Source organism: Erythrolamprus reginae, chromosome 6, assembly GCF_031021105.1.
Source record: "Erythrolamprus reginae isolate rEryReg1 chromosome 6, rEryReg1.hap1, whole genome shotgun sequence".
NCBI lineage: Eukaryota > Metazoa > Chordata > Lepidosauria > Squamata > Dipsadidae > Erythrolamprus > Erythrolamprus reginae.
In genome coordinates, this window is record NC_091955.1 from 91,609,068 (window position 1) to 91,629,403 (window position 20,336).

A 20,336-nucleotide genomic window follows, 5' to 3' on the forward strand; every position below is an offset into this window, starting at 1 on the left:
TTACTTACGGGACTGTCTTCTGCCGCATAAATCCCAACGGTCTCACAGAGTTGGCCTTCCCCAGGTCCCGTTGACCAGACAATGTCGTCTAGCGGGGCCTAGGGGAACAGCCTTCTCTGTGGCGGCCCCTCCAGAGATTCGCACTGCCCCCCTCGCCTTTTACAAGAGTCTTAAAACTCATTTATGTCGCCAGGCATGGGGCAATTAGATCAAGCCCCCCCTGACTACCAAATGTGATGTGTGGTTGTGACTGAGTTGGTTGACTGTTTTTAATATAGTGGGATCTTAGCCTATAGTTTTAATTAATTAGATTTGTGTATATATTGTTTTAGATTGTACTCCGAGTCTTTGGAGAAGGGCGGCATACAACTCTAATAAATAATAATAATAATAATAATAATAATAATAATAATAATAATAATAATAATAATACTGTAAAAACTCTATTCTCAATCCACTCCAGGGGAAGGCTACTATAAAATCCCCATTTCCTCCCAATCAGCTGGGATTCAGGAGGCCGAGAATAGATGGGGTCGGGGCCAGTTCTCTGAACTATTCAAAATTTCCACTACTAGTTCTCCCAAACTGGTTAGAACCTGTTAGTGCCTATAAACTACTTCTGGGTATGTCAAAATAAACTTTGTAGGAAGGGAGCAGGAGAACTTGAAATGGATCTGTTATTCCCCCCTGTCTAAAATCTTCTTTTCTGTTCTTTTCCCCTTGAAGTTTTTAAGAGGGAATTAATTGGGCAGAGCAATTTGGCCATCACTCAACACAGCCATGAAGCTGTGAGCAGGGTACAGAATGACAAGGAGAATCAATAAAGAACATTTTATGCATTCGCCACAATTTCAACCCATTGCCAAGCGATGCTGGGCTTAGCGGATCTCACGAGAATGAATGAATGAAGCATCCTTCTATATCTATCAAGTTAAACGTAATTGTTGCCACCTTTCAACTGCCTCACGAAAAGGGAGAATATGTAGGATAGAGAAAACTTTCATAGCACTTCTGTAATTGAGCTCTGGTAGCAAAGCCAATAGGCTAGGTTTTGAGGAAAGTGAGTGGCAGATCTCTTAACTGGTCAGCATTGGACTAGTTGAGTTCCAAAATGAAGAAGTACAGTGATACCTCATCTTACAAACGCCTCATCATACAAACTGTTCGAGATACAAACCTGGGGTTTAAGATTTTTTTGCCTCTTCTTACAAACTATTTTTACCATACAAATCCACCGCCGCCGCTGGGATGCCCCGCCTCCGGACTTCCGTTGCCAGCGAAGCGCTTGTTTTTGCGATGCTGGGATTCCCCTGCTGGGATTCCCCTGCAGCATCGCAAAAACACAGAATCCCAGCAGCACAAAAACGGGCGCTTCGGCTGGCAAAAGGGGTGAATTTTGGACTTGCACGCATTAATCGCTTTTCCATTGATTCCTAAGGAAAAAACATTGTTTCGTTTTACAAACTTTTCAGCTTAAGAACCTCGTCCCGGAACCAATTAAGTTTTTAAGATAAGGTATCACTGTACAGTGGTACCTCTACTTACGAACTTAATTCATTCTGTGACCAGGTTCTTAAATAGAAACGTTTGTAAGTAGAAGCAATTTTTCCCATAGGAATCAATATAAAAGCAAATAATTACATGTGCAAACCCATTAGGAAAGAAATAAAAGCTTGGAATTTGGGTGGGAGGAGGAGGAAAAAGAGGAGGAGGACAGTCGCTGCCGAAGGAAGAAGGTGAGGTGAAAGGAATCAAAAAAATCCAAAACTTTTAGGTTTTTTAAAAAAAGGGACTCTGAGGCGGTGAGGAGTACGCGCCTGCCATACACCCGGGGCGAGGCTGCCTCCCATACACTGTGCCAGAGAAAGAAACCCAGGGGAAATGGCAGGAAACTGGCCGGGCCTTCATGCTGCTCTCAAATTTCCTGGGAAATTTTTCCGGGCTCGGGTTCTTAAGTAGAAAATGGTTCTTAAGAAGAGGCATAAAGACATTGAACAGCTGGTTCTTATCTAGAAAAGTTCTTAAGTAGAGGCATTCTTAGGTAGAGGTACCACTGTACTTTGGACTTAAATTTCATTAAAGTAGGCAAGTTCCCTCATAAGGCACCGATACCTCACAAAAGATCAGAAGAACATCTTCTGAAACATTTCAGTAGCTCAGCAGTGATTGGGTCCTATGGGTATGGTCAGGTCCGTAGAACCAGTAGAAAAATTTTGGTCAGGTATGCAGGACCGATAGAAAAATTTTGGTCAGGTATGCAGGACCGATAGAAAAATTTTGGTCAGGTATGCAGGACCGATAGAAAAATTTTGGTCAGGTATGCAGGACCGATAGAAAAATTTTGAATTCCCCCCCCAACCCCACCCTCTGGGCATGTTTTGCCTATTGCAGTAAATGAGGTTGAATGTGTATAACTTTAGAAGAGTTGTGTGTGTGTGTGTGTGCGTGTGTGTGTACATACACATACAGTTTATATAGTAAATAATGCATATTTTTGTCTGCCTGTGTGTAATATGTACGTACATATATGGCCATATATATACATAGAATTAAATAGTATATTTTGGATGTTCCGTAATAGGAAATAGAGAGGGAAATTGTATCTCTTTGAGTCGAGGAGAGGCCAGGCACCCTAACCCTAACCCTTGACATGGATGATGTCAAGTTGGCCACCTTTAAGTCAGTCACATGACTTTTAAGCCACTGCTGGTCACATGATCTTCAAGCCACTCCCACCTGGTCACATGGCCAACAAACCACACCCACAAAATAAGTTACACACACAGGATGGTAGTAAAATTTTTGCAGCCCTTCACTGGTGCTCGGCCTTATTATTCAAGACTTGGACAAATCCAATAGACTGTTTCTGACATTCTAAGTGTTAAAACACGCTTGTCTATCAATAAAGGAGAATATTTGTAGCTCAGGGTTGAAATAAAATGTCCTTTGTGCTCTCTGAGTGGCTGTTTTCTTGCAGACCTTCCATTACTCAAACTAGGTAACATCATGAATACTCAGCAAACCTAGTTTGGTGTTGTGGTTGGCTCTGGCCCATCTCCTGCTCCAGGGAATGGGGAGGTGGATGCAGGGGAAACTTCAACATGTCACAGGCCTGTGTTATTGCCGACAGAATCAGTTCAGAGTTTAGGTTCCTCAGACGAAGAAGAAAGTGGGAGTGACTCGGCAAAGGAGGGCTTGGCACACAGCCAAGGCAGTCAATCTTCCTTATCTTCTATTGCTTCAGATGATGACATTTTGGACCCACGCAAGCGCAGAATTATGCGTAGAAGAGACCAAGTAAGAACATATTAAAGGAAATAAGGGAGGCCACCTGTGTTTGGGTGGGGCTCCAGTAATTAGGGCTGCTGCTATAAATAGCAGCATGTGGGTTTGGCCATTGTGGAAGAATATCTGTTCACAGTTGTCAGGAATCTTGTGTGGTGGACTTTGTTGCTTTTTCATGCCTTTGAAACCAAAGCAGAGCAACGTGTGTGTGTGTCTCACTTTGTTGGAAGAAGAAGGGGTGTGAAGTTTCTTCACAGCTGCTAGCTAAGTACTTAATGACTGCTTAAGGGAAATTGTACAGACTACCCGGTTGTTTTAGGTAGAGTGCCCTTTGCAATACAAAAAGAGTGCTTGGTTTATTTTGACTTTTGTGATAAAGAACATTGTTCTGAATTTTCAAATGTGTGTGTCTGAAATTTGTATCCTTGAATTTTCAGGAGGCTCCTACCAGAGAGCCCAGCAGAACAGTTTTCTTCAAGAAAACAACCAAGCTCAGAGAGTACCAAGGACCGAGTTTACTTTATTTTTTTAACTTGGCAAGAAAAATTTAAATTTTATGTACAGTAGTACCTCTAGATACGAGCTGCTCCACATGCGAGTATTCCAAGTTACGAGCAGAGAGGCAAGCAAAATTTCTGTTCTACATACGAGCTTAAATTCGGGATACGAGCAGAGTGTCCACTAGGTGGCGCAAGAATTCCATTTTTTCCAGTTATCTCCAGGCGAAAAGCCAAATCTAAATGCATTGGTTCAAGATATGAATTGATTGACATACGAGGTCGGCTCTGGCACGAATTAAACTCGTATGTCGAGGTACCACTGTAGAGCCTTTTTTAGATTTGGCAATAAAATAAAAACCGGCCATAGAAAGAACCTCAACAAAAATATACAGGAGCTAAACAACAGGGGTGGGCAAGAGCTAGCTGCATGTGTAGAGGCAAAGAACTGGATTTAGACCCTCGGCTCTAATCTCCGTGTTGTTATTAAGGGCTTGCCTAGCCTACCATTTTGAAAACGACTCTGAAGAAATGTTTTGGAGCTTTGATGAACTGAACATCTCCCCCAGGGCATCAATGGGGAAGGAATGTAAAAAAAGAAATCCAAGATGGCGGCCAGGCATTTGATGTTCTAACCTTTCGGCACAAAGCATGGCTACAACTGCGATATCGATTGAATCTCTAGCCCTGCCGATGCCTTGGGAGCTGCTATTCATTCATGCAGCACAATATCTTTTTTTGGGGGGTGGGAGTTTTGTATTCAGTCTGAAAAATGCTGCAATAGCCATCAGCAATCCAGTCTTCCCTCCCCACTGATGCAGTCCGAAAAGAAAGTTCAGATTGCTAAAATGTCTTGCAAAGAAGCGCCACACTCTTGCAAGCTCCAAAGCACTTTTCCCCAAATTGGTTTTGAAGCGTGCATCATATTAAGAGTTGATTAATCTGGCAGTGGTTTAAAAAATGGCATGATTCAGTGAAATCGCAGCATCGCAAAAACACTGAAGTCCTCGAAACCCCACCTCCGGACCTCTGTGTTTTTGCGATGCTGCAATTTCGCTGAGGCTCCCCTCGCTGGGAAACCCCACCTCCGGACTTCCGTTGCCAGCGAAGCACCCGTTTTTGCATTGCTGGGATTCTCTTGCAGCATCACATAAACACGGAAGTCCAGAGATGGGGTTTCCCATGGAGGGGAGCCTCAGGGGAATCCCAGCAGCGCAAAAACAGGTGCTTCACTGGCAACAGAAGTCCGGAGGCGGGGCATCCCAGCGGCGGAGGTGGGTTTGTAAGGTGAAAATAATTTGTCAGAAGAGGCAAGGAAATCTTAAAGCCCGGGTTTGTATCTTGAAAAGTTTGTAAGACGAGGTATCACTGAGTTGTACCTCTATTTACGAACTTAATTCGTTCTGTGACCAGGTTCTTAAGTAGAAAAGTTTGTAAGAAGAAGCAATTTTTCCCATAGGAATCAATGTAAAAGCAAATAATGCATGCGATGGGGAAACCACAGGGAAGGTGGAGGCCCTGTTTCCTCCCAGGAGATTCCTAGAGAGGCCCCACAGAGGCATCTCCCTGCCTTTTCTGGCCCTGCTTCCTTCCAGCAGATTCCTAGAGAGGCCCCGCAGAGGCATCTCCCTGCCTTTTCTGGCTCTGTTTCCTCCCAGGAGATTCCTAGAGAGGCCCCATAGAGGCATCTCCCTGCCTTTTCTGGCCCTGCTTCCTTCCAGCAGATTCCTAGAGAGGCCCCGCAGAGGCATCTCCCTGCCTTTTCTGGCTATGTTTCCTCCCAGGAGATTCCTAGAGAGGCCCCACAGAGGCTTCTCCCTGCCTTTTCCAGGTACAGTTTTGGAGGCTCAGGTTTGTAAGTGGAAAATGGTTCTTGAGAAGAGGCAAAAAAATCTTGAGCACCTGGTTCTTATCTAGAAAAGTTTGTAAGTAGAGGCGTTCTTAGGTAGAGGTACCACTGTACGCAAGTTGCTAAATCTATCTGGACTTCTCGGCAGCATGAGTTATAATGCTAATCTTTCTATAACCTGCTTCTCAAACATCGTAAATTTTAGTAAAGCTCAAAAAACCTGGGTTTCTGCACTTTCTATAATTCCCCCCTCCCCTAAAACTGCCTTCTAATCTTCCAGTACAGATAAGTGATTGACTGGGAAAAGGTTTCTCAAAGCAATTTCCTCTTACAGACCAGATCTGTACACGGACTGTCAGCGAACAGATTTAAGAATGCATCTATTATACTTGTTATCTCAATTGAAATGCTATCTTAACTTAGATTCCCACGTTATCTCCAGCACTACAAGAGGAGTCTAATGCCTATAAACTATTATTTCAAGCTGTGTATTTTGGAACGTATAACTTTGTCAAGATCGGCGTCTCTGTTAAGAGGCTGGTAAATAATGATAGCCAAATCAGAAGTAACTCTGATGGCATGATTAACACCCCTCCACCTTTAAATAAAGATAAATACCAGATGCAAACTCTATTTCATGGGGAGCTTACTGCCTCAAGCCACTACAGGACTACTACTATTTTCATTGGACTAAAACTTTTAGACAAGAAGGCGCTAATCCTTCCCAAATGGCATTGGACCAGAATATCTCCGAGTCCGCCTCCTGCCGCACGAATCCCAGCGACCGATTAGGTCCCAAAGAGTGGGCCTTCTCCGGGTCCCGTCAACTAAACATTGTCGGTTGGCGGGCCCCAGGAGAAGAGCCTTCTCTGTGGCGGCACCGGCTCTCTGGAACCAACTCCCCCCGGAGATTAGAACTGCCCCTACTCTTCCTGCCTTCCGTAAACTCCTTAAAACCCACCTTTGCCGTCAGGCATGGGGGAATTGAAACATCTCCCCCTGGGCATGTTTAATTTATACATGGTATGCTTGTGTGTGTGTCTGTTAGTATAATGGGGTTTTTAAAATCTTTAAATATTTTAATTAATTGGATTATTTATGATTTGTTTCCACTTGTTGTGAGCCACCTCGAGTCTTCGGAGAGGGGCGGCATACAAATCCAAATAATAAATAAATAAATAAATAAATCTTAATGAACGTATATCCAATATTTAACCTTTTTTTGTATTTTACTTATGAATGAACAAGCCATAACTGTAATTTTGTTAATGTTCTTTTCTGTCAAATCACCTGGCATAAACAAATATGGGAGGGAGCTTACTGCTTCCTTTTACCTTTATATCTATATCTCTCCCATGGAGGGGCCGAGAGGCAAAAAGGAAGCAGTATTATTATTATTATTATTATTATTATTATTATTATTATTATTATTAATTAGATTTGTATGCCGCCCCTCTCCGGAGACTCGGAGGGTATGCTCCCTCCCATATTTGGGTATACCAAGGTAATTTGACAGAAAAAAAACATATAAATCATCCCTGGTACAAGCTGAGAGGCGGAGAACCTGTGGTCTAGAGGTTAAAGTTTCAAGGGGAAGGGAGGCATAGGAATCTAATCAATCAATCAATCAATCAATCTGCTGCCTTACAGGGGACTCCCCAGGTTCAAATCCCAGTAAGGGTATGGCTAGCTGGTAAGAGCAAAATAAGCTTGAAATAGATCTATATTAGTCTCCCTTCCTTTTCATTATCAGCAAAAATATGTTACACACACATAGAGAGACACACAAACACAGCGAGAGAGAGGGAGAGAGAGAGAGAGAGAGAGAGAGAGAGAGTATATACTATCCATCTCCATATAAATCTCCATATATCTATCTATATAAACGTCCAGCAGACGTGGTAGATAAATCCACAGTCACTGAATTTAAACATGCCTGGGATAAACATATATCCATCCTAAGATAAAATACAGAAAATAGTATAAGGGCAGACTTAATGGACCATGAGGTCTTTTTCTGCCGTCAGACTTCTATGTTTCTATATCTATATCTACAGTATAAGTGTAACATATTTTGCTGATAATGAAGCTATCTCAATCTGGCAGTCAGGCCAATCTCAAAGAAAACATATTTCAGTTTCATTACAGAGGGTACTTAAAAGCTAGCTTTCTTCTGCCAACTGTGCACTTATTTGCTATGTGCGGGCATCATACGGCTAAGTTATTTTCAGGAGATGGGTTTATGGGTTATTGAGCTGCAATTTGGCAGTTCAAATCTCACCACTGCCTCCAGGTTGACCCATCCTTCCATGGCTGGGTAAAATGAGGACCCAGATTGTTGGGGGCAATAAACTAACTCTAAGACGGCTTAGGGACAACTTTAAAAGCACTGTGAAGCAGTATAGAAGTTTAAGTGCTATTGCTATGGCTATTTTTTTGGGTGCCAGATGTGAGACTTTTAATCCCAAAACTCTACAGGTCTCCAGGGTCTCTGGGCTTTGGGGGCCTAATCAGGATCTCAGAAATTAACTGTAGTTTAGCAAAAGGCTCCCATGCCATAATCATCAGTTTTTCCAATGCTCTGTCCCACCACACTTCATCAATCTGTGCTGGACTGTTGGTTATGACCTATAAAGCCCTTCATGGCACTGGACCAGATTATCTCAGGGACCACCTTCTGCTGCACGAATCCCAGCGACCAGTTAGGTCCCACAGAGTGGGTCTTCTCCGGATCCGGTCAACTAAACAATGCCTCTTGGCGGGACCCAGGGGAAGAGCCTTCTCTGTGGCGGCCCCGGCCCTCTGGAACCAACTCCCCCCAGAAATTAGAATTATCCCCACCCTCCTTGCCTTTCGTAAGCTACTTAAAACCCACCTCTGCCATCAGGCATGGGGGAACTGAGATACTCTTTCCCACTAGGCCTTTACAATTTTATGCATGGTATGTCTGTATGTATGTTTGGTTTTTATATTAATGGGTTTTTAATCATTTTTAGTATTGGATTATTATTGTACACTGTCTTATTGTTGCTGTTAGCCGCCCCGAGTCTCCAGAGAGGGGCGGCATACAAATCCAATAAATAAATAAATAAATAAAATAAATAAATAAATTATAATCTAGGGATGAATCAACATGTGAAATTCTTGCCCATCATGTATGTAGGACAGTGATGGTGAACCTTTTTTCCTTCGGGTGCCGAAAGAGTGTGGACATGCGCTATGAAGTGCCCATACCCATAATTCAATGCCTGGGGAGGACGAAAACAGCTTCCCCCACAACCCAGAGGGCCCCTGGAGGCTGGAAATGGCCTGTTTCCCAACTTCTGGTGGGCCTAGTAGGCTTGTGTTTCGCCCTCCCCAGGCTCCAAAGGCTTCCCTGGAACTGGGGGAGGGTAAAAACGCCCTCCCCCATCCCCATGGAGGCTCTCTGGAAGCTAAAAACACCCTTCCAGAGCCTCTGTGTGACCTAAAAATCAATTGGCCGGTACACACATGCACGTTGGAGCTAAATTAAGGTAACGGCTCGCGTGCCAGCAGATATGACTCTGCATGCCACCTGTGGCACACGTGCCATAGGTTCGCCATAACTGATATAGGGGATATTCTATTACTAAAACAACAAGAGATTTAAATTCAACCAGACCCTGACTTAATCCAGTGTAGTGTTTGTCTTTTTCCAAATTAGCTCCAAATAGCTTTTGCCAACCTGAAAACCCCCAGCTCTTCATTAACTTCCCTGTGTATTATTTCACTAATTGCCCAGATACCTGCATTTTCCCATTTCCTTCTTGCATGGTTAATCCAATTAGTACTATTAACACGGCAAATTAAAATGTTTAATTTGCTTTGCTCTCCTTGGTACAACTGAAAGCCTGCGATAGGTAGCTTCAGCTGTAACGGCAAAAGTGAAATTGATCCAGGTTTATTTTTATTTATTTATTTTTATATCGGAAAAGACTACTCATAACACTTCAATTTGGCTTTCTCTGAAGAGCTTAGCAGTGTTTAGCGTATTGTTCTCAAGCTTTTGAGGCAGGAAGGTTTTCGAACTGATAGAAGGATGCATCTTAATTCCATTCGGATTAGAATAGCCATAATCTGATTTTTAAAAACATTTAAAAGGACATTGATAAACTAGAGCAAGTTCAAAGGAGAGTTACAAGCATGGTGAATGGTCTGTGTTGTGATTCAGCCTGAGGCTCCTCAGGGACCGGCTGGAGCTCTGCCGGATCCATGTCCAGAGGAGGAGAACAGTGACCATGAGGGGGAGGACCAGGCAGACGGGGGAGAGGAACGTCAGGAAGAGGAGGAGGGAGAGCAGCCTGAGACCCCTGGGGGGGCCTCTCCCCAGCTAGTAGCCTGGATTCATTGGATGAAGACGCACAGGCTATAATAGACATGAGGCAGAGATGTGCAGCTCAAAGAAGGGGCCAATTAGAAAGATATTTCCATCCCTGAATTGGCAACAGCTGGGTTTGGGTGTGGTTCTCCTCAGCAGGGTTGAAAAGGCAGGCCTGCCCTTACAGTCTTGTGGAGAGTTATCAACTGGGAGTCCTGTGACCTTGCTTCGATTCTTGGCGTCTCTGATCTTGGCTTGTGGCCTAGAAGGCTGAAAGACTTGGGGGAGGCGTGGGTTTTATTATCTCCAGTGTTGTTTTTGCCAGCAAGAATCCTGTTTTATTGCCTGGCCGTCGTGAAACCTCTGTGAAGCTTCATCGTGTTCCTGTCTGTAAGAACAGTTTTTGTTACCTGTGTTTGCTTTCCAGTATATAAACTGCCGTTGCTTTTTACCAGTGTGTCTGGCTACTCTTTTTGGTTGGTGTTGGCGTCTGGGGGTACCCAGACAGAACAGTCTGGAAACCATGTCCTATGAGGAACGGTTAAAGGATCTAGGGATGTTTAGTCTCCAAAGGAGAAGACTGAGATGAGACTTGATAACTGTCTACAAATATCTGAAGGGCTGTCACAGAGCAGAGGAATCAGCATTGTTCTCATGAGCACATGGAAGGACTAGAAACCATGGAATGAAACTGCAAGGGAGTAGATTTAGATTAGATATCAGAAAAAAAATTTAACAGTAAGGGTGATAAACCGGTGGAACAGTTTGCCACAGGAGGTGGTGGGTTCTCCTTCACTGGAGGTTTTCAAACAGAGACTGGACAGTCATCTTCCTGGGATTGAGCAGGGGGTTGGACCCGATGACCCTCGAGGTCCCTTCCAACTCTATGATTCTATGATTCTATGATCATAGTTCAGCCACCTGCTACCTACTGGACAATCCAATGATCAAAGGTTCCCCAGGCCTTATCCTACATCCCTGATGGTGAACCTTTTTTTCCTCGGGTTCCAAAAGAGCATGCATGTGCACTATCACACATGCGCGAGGGCCCACACCCATAATTCCCTGCCTGGGGAGGGCGAAAACAGCTTCCACTGCCCCCTGGAGGCCAGAAATGGCCTGTTTCCCAACTTCTGGTGGGCCCAGTAGGTTCGTGTTTCACCCTCCCCAGGCTCCAAAGGCTTCCCTGGAGCCAAGGGAGGGTGAAAACAGCCTTCCCCATCCTCCTGGAGGCTCTCTGGAAGCCAAAAATGCCCTCCCAGAGCCTCTATGTGAGCCGAAACTCAGTTGGCCAGCACACACATGCACGTTGCAGCTGAGCTAGGGCAATGGTTTGCATGCCAGCAGATATGCCTCCGTGGGCCACCTGTGCCATAGGTTCACCATCACTGTACTACATTATAATTCTGTAATTCCTTCTTCCATAACCTCTACAGCAGTGATGGCGAATCCTTTTTTGCTCAGGTTCCAAAAGAGCACACACACGGGTGATAGCTTATGTGGCCACACCCATAATGTAATATCCTCCCCCCCGCATGTATGCACATACCTCTGCTGCCCCCTGCACGTGTGCACAGGCCTCACTGAAGACTCCAAACTTCCAGTAGGCCCGTTGGGCTGTTTTTTACCCTCCTGAGGAGGCTTTCCTGAAGCCCGGGGGGGAGGGCAAAAAATGGACCAATGGGTCTACCGGAAGATCTTTTCCAAACTTTTGGTAGACCTATTGGGTCTGTTTTTCCCCATTCACTGGCTCCGGAGGCTTTCCTGAAGCCCGGGGAGGGCGAAAAATGGCCCAATGGGTCTACTGGAAGACCCTTTCCCAACTTCTGGTAGGCCCACTGGGTCTGTTTTTCCACATCCACAGGTTCCAGAGGCTTAGAGCTGACATAGGGCAATGCCTCGTGTGCCCTCAGGTATGGCTCTCCATGACGTCTGTGGCACGCATGCCCTAGGTCAGTGATGGTGAGCCTATGGCACGTGTGCCACAGGTGGCACACGGAGCCATATCTGCTGGCACGCGAGCCCTTGCCCTAGCTCAGTTCCAAAGTCCATGTGTGTGCTGGCCAGCTGATTTTTGGCTTGCACAGAGGCTCTGGGAGGGCGTTTTTGGCTTCCAGAGAGCCTCTAGGGGGATGAGGAAGGGCATTTTTACCCTACCCCCCAGCTCCAAGGAAGCCTTTGGAGCCTGGGGAGGTTGAAAGAGGAGCCTATTGGGTCCACCAGAAGTTGGAAAAGAGTCCAGCCTCCAGAGGGTGGGGAAGCTGTTTTCGCTCTCTCCAGGTATTGAATTGTGGGTTTTTAAAATTTATTTATTGTTAGAGTTGAAAGGTGCCATGAAGGCCATCAAGTTCAACCCCCTGCCCAAACAGGAACCCTATAGTACACCAGTCAAGTGGCAGTTCAATCTTCTCTTAAAAATGTCCAGAGTGTTGGAGTTCACAACGTCTGCTGGTAGGTTGATCCATTGGTTGATCGCTCTGACCGTCAGGAAGTTCTTCCTTACTTCTAGGTTGAATCTCTCCTTGGTCAGCTTCCAGCCGTTGCTCCTCGTCCAGCCCTCTGTTGCCCTGAAGAATAAAGTGATCCCCTCCTCTCTGTGACATCCCCTTGTATACTTGTAGACTGCTATCATGTCCGCTCTGGCCCTCCTTTTCTCTAGGCTATCCATGCCCAGTTCCCTCAGTCTCTCTTTGTAAGTCTTGGTTTCCAATCGCTTAATGATCTTGGTTGCTCTTTTTTGCACCTTCTCCAGAGTTTCAATGTCTCTTTTGAAGTGTGGTGAGCAGAACTGAATACAGTACTCCAGGTGTGGTCGGACCAGGGCGTAGTAGAGTGGTATTAAGACTTCCCTGGTCTTGGAGTGTATTCCCCTGTTGATGCAGCTTAGGATTGTGTTGGCTTTTTTAGCTGCTGCTGCACATTGTTGGTTCATGTTTAGTTGATTGTTTAGTTGTTTGGTCACTCACGCATGAACAATAGTGCATGCCCACGCTCTTTCGGCACCCCAGGAAAAAAAGGTTCACCATCACAGCTCTGTGATGATATTGGGCAAGACATAAAAGGTTGCTTTTAGGCCTAACCCTCATCCTTAGGTGACATCTGCAATTATTTCCCCTTCTAACTGAACTTGAATGTGTTCCCACAGATCCTAAAACTAGCACCTACCCTCCAGTGAAGGGCTGCAAAAATGTTTACTATCACACCGTGGGCGTGGCTTATTTTGTGGGTGCGGCTTGCCGACCATGTGACCATATGGGAGTGGCTTGACAATCATATGATTGGGGAGTGGCTAAAAGGTCATGTGACTAGTTTAAAGGTGGCCAACTTGACGTCACTCAAGTCAAGGGTTAGGGTTAGGGTGCCTGGTCTCTCCTGGCCTCAAAGAGATAAAATTTCCCTATCTATTTACTATTACTGAACATTCAAAATATACTCTTTAATTCTATGTATATAGGCCGTATGTGTACATACATACTACCCACAGGCAACACAAAAATATACATTATCTACTATATAAACTGCAATGTGTATGTAACACACACACACAGCTCTTCTTAAATTATACATATTCAACCTCTTTTAATGCGATAGGAAAAAACATACCCAGAACCCAGAAGGGAAAAAAAATAAAAATAAAAATTCAATTTTTTCCTACCGGCTCTGCGTACTTGACCATGCCCGTAGGAGCCCATCACTGCTACCCTCAAAATTCTTTATTTGCTTTTACATTTCCCATTTTGCATGTTGTTGTGATCCTTGATCAAATTCAGTAGATGTTATTTTGCTTTGACTTACCATCTAGAGTATGCTGTTGAGCTTAACTACTCAGGGCTTGGCTAACCTTACTAAGATTTTTTCCTTGTGCTTGTGAACTACTCATGCTTTCCAATGAGTCAATGGACAAACTGCTTGAGCTTTAATTAACTAGCCCATATAATTTCTGGTTGTTACGGCTTTGGCGTATTGCCTGGGCATCAGCACTTTTTCTGCTGCGTAGCATCACACAATCTTATTTCTAGTTTCTGTCTGGCACATTGGTGTCTGTCTGTCTGTCAATCAATCAGTTTTTCTAACTGCCCATCTCCCTCAGAGAGAAGATCTAGGTAGTGTACAATACACATTGGTACCTCTACTTATGAACTTAATTCGTTCGTGACCAGGTTTTTATAATTGATTCGAGTATATTATTGCCTGGATTCTGCTTTTGTCAATGTGAGTGATGAGATGGTTATCATAAAGATGGAACACAGCATTTATTAAATTTCAGCTTTTCAGGTTTCTAGCCCTTATTGGCATGATAGATTGGAACATGTCTGGACATATTCAAATCTACCCTGCTGATAAGGACTAGAAACTGCAGGAGGTTGGACTAGAAGACCTCCAAGGTCCCTTCCAACTCTGTTATCTCTAAAGAATGAGAAAGCAGAAAGGAACAGAAGTGTGTTGCGAATGGTCAATACGTCTTGACTTATGTCAACTAAAGCAGAATAAATAGCTCAAAAATAAACGTTTGTCTGCAAAAGAGTTTAAATAATTAGCCTGACTGTTGTTTATCCATAAAAAGGTCAGATTTTGTTTTTTTTTTTAAATTAAATAATCACACTTCCTTAGAGGAATGTACTTTCTTTTAAAACAAAGAACATAAAGAAGAGAGCCTTCTCTGTGGCGGCCCTGACTCTCTGGAACCAGCTTCCCCCGGAGATTAGAACTGCCCCCACCCTCCTGGCCTTTCGTAAACTCCTTAAAACCCACCTTTGCCGCCAGGCATGGGGGAATTGAGATATCTCCCCCGGGGCCTATACAATTTATGTATGGTATGTTTGTGTGTATGTCTGCTTAATAACGGGTTTTTAAAAATGTTTTTAAATTATTAGATTTGTCATGAATTGTTTGATTGCTGTTGTGAGCCGCCCCGAGTCTACGGAGAGGGGCGGCATACAAATCAAATCAAATCAAATCAAATCAAATCAAATCAAATCAAATCAAATCAAATCAATCAAATCAAATCAAATCAATCAATCAATCAATCAATCAATCAATCAATAGATGAGCTGGGGTGGCGCAGCAGGTTGAGTGCTGTACTGCAGGCCACTGAAGCTGACTGTAGATCTGAAGGTCAGCGGTTCAAATCTCATCACCGGCTCAAGGTTGACTCAGCCTTCCATCCTTCCAAGGTGGGTAAAATGAGGACCCAGATTGTGGGGGCAATAGGATGGCTCTGTTAAAAAGTGCTATTGCTAACATGTTGTAAGCCGCCCTGAGTCTAAGGAGAAGGGCGGCATAAAAATAGAATAAATAAAAAAAATAAAAATAAAATAAAAATAATAAAATAAATAAATAAATAAATTTGGCTTAACAATACATATCTCAGCCATTGATGCATTTGCTCAGTCTATATTTAGATGGCTACCCAATTACGGTGAAATGCCAAAAACTTATTGATTTTGACTTAAGGAGATTTTGAGACGTGACCGAGACTGTTTTGCATCTCCCTAAAAATCTAGAATGTGGAAATTTTATTGGATGAAGGCTGTAATTCCCTTGGGGATAATCTCATTAAGGTATGCTGGGTAGTGTGTGAGAGGGATGGATGGAATCAATATTTTCTATCTCTCTCTCCACCTCTCTCTCACTCTCTCCTTTTTTCTTGCTTTCATCTCGGTTAATAAAGGGAAGGTAACAGCCCTGAATTGATTACCTCCAGAAGGCTTCTAAAGCTACATTGAACTCCTGCTGCTTGCATTCCTCTGCTGCAAATGATCAGAAAGGGTCTTGTTCTCCTATAAGAGCATTAACACTCACCAGAAAATGCCACCATCATTTCTCTCCCAGCTTACCACAGCCTTAAAGCAGTAAATGTCAATATCCACTGGGTTTTTAAATGTTTATTGCAGCAAATATATTCTTTGTGGGGTATTTGCGGAGCCAGGTTGGGGCTTCAATAGGTTTTTTTTAAAAATCCCTACTTAATCATTAAATTTCCTAGATCAGGGGTCGCCAACCTTGGCGACTTTAAGACTTGTGGACTTCAACTCCCAGAGTTGCTGGCTGAGGAGCTCTGGGAGTTAAAGTCCACAAGTCACAATTCAAAGTGTTGGTTATGACCTATAAAGCCCTTCATGGCACCGGACCAGAATATCTTCAGGACCGCCTTCTGCCGCACGAATCCCAGTGACCGGTTAGGTCCCACAGAGTTGGCCTTCTTCGGGTCCCGTCGACTAAACAATGTCGTCTGGCGGGACCCAGGGGAAGAGCCTTCTCTGTGGGGGCTCCGACCCTCTGGAACCAGCTCCCCCCTGAGATTAGGGTTGCCCCCACCCTCCTTGCCTTTCGTAAACTCCTTAAAACCCACCTCTGCCATCAGGCATGGGGGAATTGAAACATCTCCCCTTGCCCATGTTGTTTTGGTGTTTTATTGATTGTGTGTTTGTTTTTATATATACTGTATTGGGGTTGTTTTTTTATGAATTTCTTAACTTAAAACTGTAATTGGATTGGTGGGCATTGGATTTGTCACTATATACTGTTTTTGCCATTGTTGTGAGCCGCCCCGAGTCTGCGGAGAGGGGCGGCATATAAATCCAATAAATCTAATCTAATCTAATCTAATCTAATCAAATCTTAAAGTTGGCAAGGTTGGAGACACTTGCCCTAGATGACTTCTCTCAGCCTAATTTACAGGAGGGGTGTCGCAAGGATGAAAGCAAAGGGCCGGTAAGAAAAACATATACATGGAGAAAGAATTGGACTTGTTAGCTTGATTTCCTGGAGAAAAGATTGCTCAGATATGTAATCTCTCTCTTTCTCTCTCTCTGTGAGTGTAAGTGTGTAAAAGATATATGCAGGAACCTTACCCTAGACATGGAATATGGCCTTTCTTTCCTAACAGACTAAACGTGAATAGATAGCTAAAGCTATAATCGTATTTGAGAAATTGGGAACAAGGTTGAATGAACAACTCGGCGAGACTTTATTCATTTTATTTTATTGGATTTATATTTATTTAGACTTGGACCGGATAAGACCAAGTTGTTCATCGTTCCTATAGAGCAGTGTTTCCCAACCTTGGCAACTTGAAGATATCTGGACTTCAACTCCCAGAATTCCCCAGCCAGCAAATGCTGGCTGGGGAATTCTGGGAGTTGAAGTCCAGATATCTTCAAGTTGCCACGGTTGGGAAACACTGCTATAGAGAACCTTCATATAGTCACCCAGATGGTTTTTCCCATCCTCTTCAACTTCAGATCTGCACAGTGAAGACTTCGATGCTAGTGATGCGCCCTCCGAGACTGGCGCGCATGTGTCGGCGCGAGATTCAACTTCTGCGCCTGCACCACAAGCAAAATCTCACGCAAGGATTCTTGTGTGTGCAAGATTTCACATATTTTAGCTGAAAATAGGTGAAATCTCGTGCACGACAGCTCCGTACCGGTTGTAGCCCACCCCTGGATCTGCACTATATCACCCCTTGAGAGTCACCTATTTATTTATTTTTAAATCTAGGGTCAGGAGCCCGCTGCACTATCCAAGATGTGCTTAGAGAAACAAGTAGTTTTTTGCTCTCCCTAGCTACAAATGTACAGGGGAGTTGTCCAATGGAGATACCTAAAAATGAGCTCAGGATATTTGCACGATTCTCGGGTGGGATCAAGAAGCGATATTCGTGACCAGGGGGGGGGGGTGTTCATCAGATGAAGATGTGCAGCCAGCAGATAGAGCTAAATTAAAATGTTGAGGTCAACAGGGGCGGGGGAACAAATTCAGAAAAGACAACCCAAATATTTTGAAGGACCTACTCTTCTTCCCATCCCAATCAAGAAAGCTCAATTATGGGACTAATCACGGGATACACACAGCTAATTACGGGATATACACAATTCGGGGAAAGCACAATTTGTATTCTAACACTTCTTGGGAAGGTCTGGGTTGAAGAGAAAGAGGGAAACAACCCACAGGGGAATGCGAGGAATATGAGTTACTGCCCACCCCTCCTCGATCCAGAACTGTATGGCTAAACAGCGGGAAAGAGGCATTCCACCCCGTGGAATTTCCGTGGACATTTAATAAAATTCTACTGAAGTTCTGCAAAAAAGGGGCTTGTCCCAATGACACCTAAGCTCAACCTTGATCTCGACCCACCGGTTCTTCTGTTTCTCCCCCTCCACCCCATCTCCCGCCCCCAATTCTACCTCTAACTTTTAAAAACAAAGAGGGCCTTAATGAGACGTTGTTTGCTCACCTCTGCTTAGTCCGTCTGGTCCTCGAAGGATTCGACATTCTTCTATCTGGCCAAATGGAGAAAACATCACTCTGATATCGTTCTCATTACACTTCTTCGAAACCATTCCTATGAACAATTTTCTGTCTTCCACAGCTAGAAGATTAAAATAATAATACTAATAATATCCACAAACGGCAAAAGGCATCTTTCTCGCTCGCTCGCTCACACTTCCCTCATCTGTGATCAATGCTTATTCCCACATCAAAAGCAAACGACAGAGTTGTGAGCATGGCGTCGTCCCCGGGTGAGAAAGGCGGGCGGAAAAAACACTTCACACACACAACAACACTTCCCTCCAATCACCTGCCTTTCCCCAGAGAGCGTTCCATCGCTTGCAACTCAAGACTTCTTTTTCTTATTTGGGTGATTTGCAAAGGGGGAGAGGCTGTAAGCTTTTCTACCTCTCGTTTCACCGTTGAAACAGAAAATCCATCTAATAATCAAGGCTAAATGTTGGTGGGTGGGATTAGAGAGTGAGCCTATTTTAACCTAGCTACCACAAGAGCCGCAATGGTGCAGTGGTTAGAGTGTGGTACTGCAGGCTACTTCTGCTGACTGCCGGCTACCTGCAATTTGGCAGTTTGACTGTCAAGCAGTGTTGTGGTTAGCTCTGCCCCAGCTCCTGCCCCAAGGGCTGTGGATGTGGGGGAGAAATCCACATGCTGCAGGCTTGTTTTGCCCCTGGTGGAGTCTGCTGATGAAAGCTCCTCTGACCAGGAAGACATGAGTGACAGGGAGGAGGAGAGTGGGGCAGACAGCTCAGAAGGAGATCAATTATCTAGCTCCTCCTTGGATTGGGAACAAGAGTTAATGATACAGCCACGCATGCGGAGAGCGATGCATAGGCAACAACAACTGAGAGATTATTATCAAAGAAAATGAGGCCACCTGTGGTTGGGTGGGGCTGTGGCAATTAGTGAGGCTGCTATAAATAGCAGCCTGTGGGTTTGGCCATTGTGGAGGATTATCTGATCGTTGTGTTTCGTGACTGCTTTACTGACTTTGACTTTTTGTGTGCTGATTTTTCCCCGCTTTGAAACTAAACCAGAGCAAAGTGTGTTTCACTTTGTGAAAGAAGAAGGACTGTGAATTGCCTCACAGCTGCAAGCTAAGTATCACAGAACTGATAAGGGACTTGTACAAATTACCAGTTTGTTTGGAGAAGAGTGCTCTTTGCTATACCAAAAGAGGGCTTGGTTTAAGTGAATTTTCATTATAAAGAACATTGTTTTGAATTTTCAAACGTGTGTGTGTCTGAAATTTGGACCTGTGAATTTTTGGGAGGATCCGACAGAACAAGCAGGCTCAAGGTTGACTCAGCCTTCCATCCTTCCGAGGTGGGTAAAATGAGGACCCGGATTTTGGGGACAATATGATGGCTCTGTTAAAAAGTGCTAATGCTAACATGCTGTAAGCCGCCCTGAGTCTAAGGAGAAGGACGGCATTAAAAAATCGAATAAAATAAATAAATAGGGCAACAGGGCAACAGACTGATCCTGTAAACCACTTAGAGAGGGCTGTAAAAACACTGTGAAGTGGTATATAAGTCTAAAGGCTATTGCTATCTTGCCCCATCTTGCCTACGCATGTATGAAAGAGAAATCGGGAACAAAAAGTGAGGTCCGAATATTCAAAACAAAACCGGTTAATAAAATCTCAAGGCACAAAATATAGTAAGACACCAACAAGAATAAGATAGTGAAGAGAGAACAAGGATATCTCTCTTGTTTTTAACTGTTTGTAAGTCTCCCTTCTTTCTGTTTCTTTTCTATTGAAACGATTCTGTATGTATATCTGTAACGATACTGTATACTTTTGTATTACTTTTCTAAATTAAAAATTAAAAAAAAGAATCTCAAGGCAGCCTCTTTTTTAAAAAACCTATAACGATCCAGCTATTCTTATCTCATGCAGACGTTGTTAGCAAGTATGCTCATTAAACCAGAGAAACACTTCAAGGAAGTGTTATAAAATTATTTCAGGGTAAATGAAATCCCAGCAGATTTGCGATGCTGGAGTGGCAAAAAAAAGAAAAGAAAAGAAAAGTGACATTAGGTGGAGTTAAATTACCGCTAGATTATTTCA

At 43.8% G+C, this 20,336-nt stretch overlaps 1 protein-coding gene across 30 annotated transcripts in view; it reads right to left on the bottom strand.

The window, feature by feature from the left end:
- CELF2 (CUGBP Elav-like family member 2) overlaps positions 1 to 20,336 on the bottom strand; it is a 591,098-nt gene that overhangs the window by 84,008 nt on the left and 486,754 nt on the right. For all 30 annotated transcript variants that reach the window (XM_070754402.1, XM_070754411.1, XM_070754404.1 and 27 more), the window contains one exon: positions 18,210 to 18,344. In XM_070754402.1, coding sequence (XP_070610503.1) covers positions 18,210 to 18,344 — 135 coding nt within the window. The remainder of the gene's footprint in view (positions 1 to 18,209; positions 18,345 to 20,336) is intronic.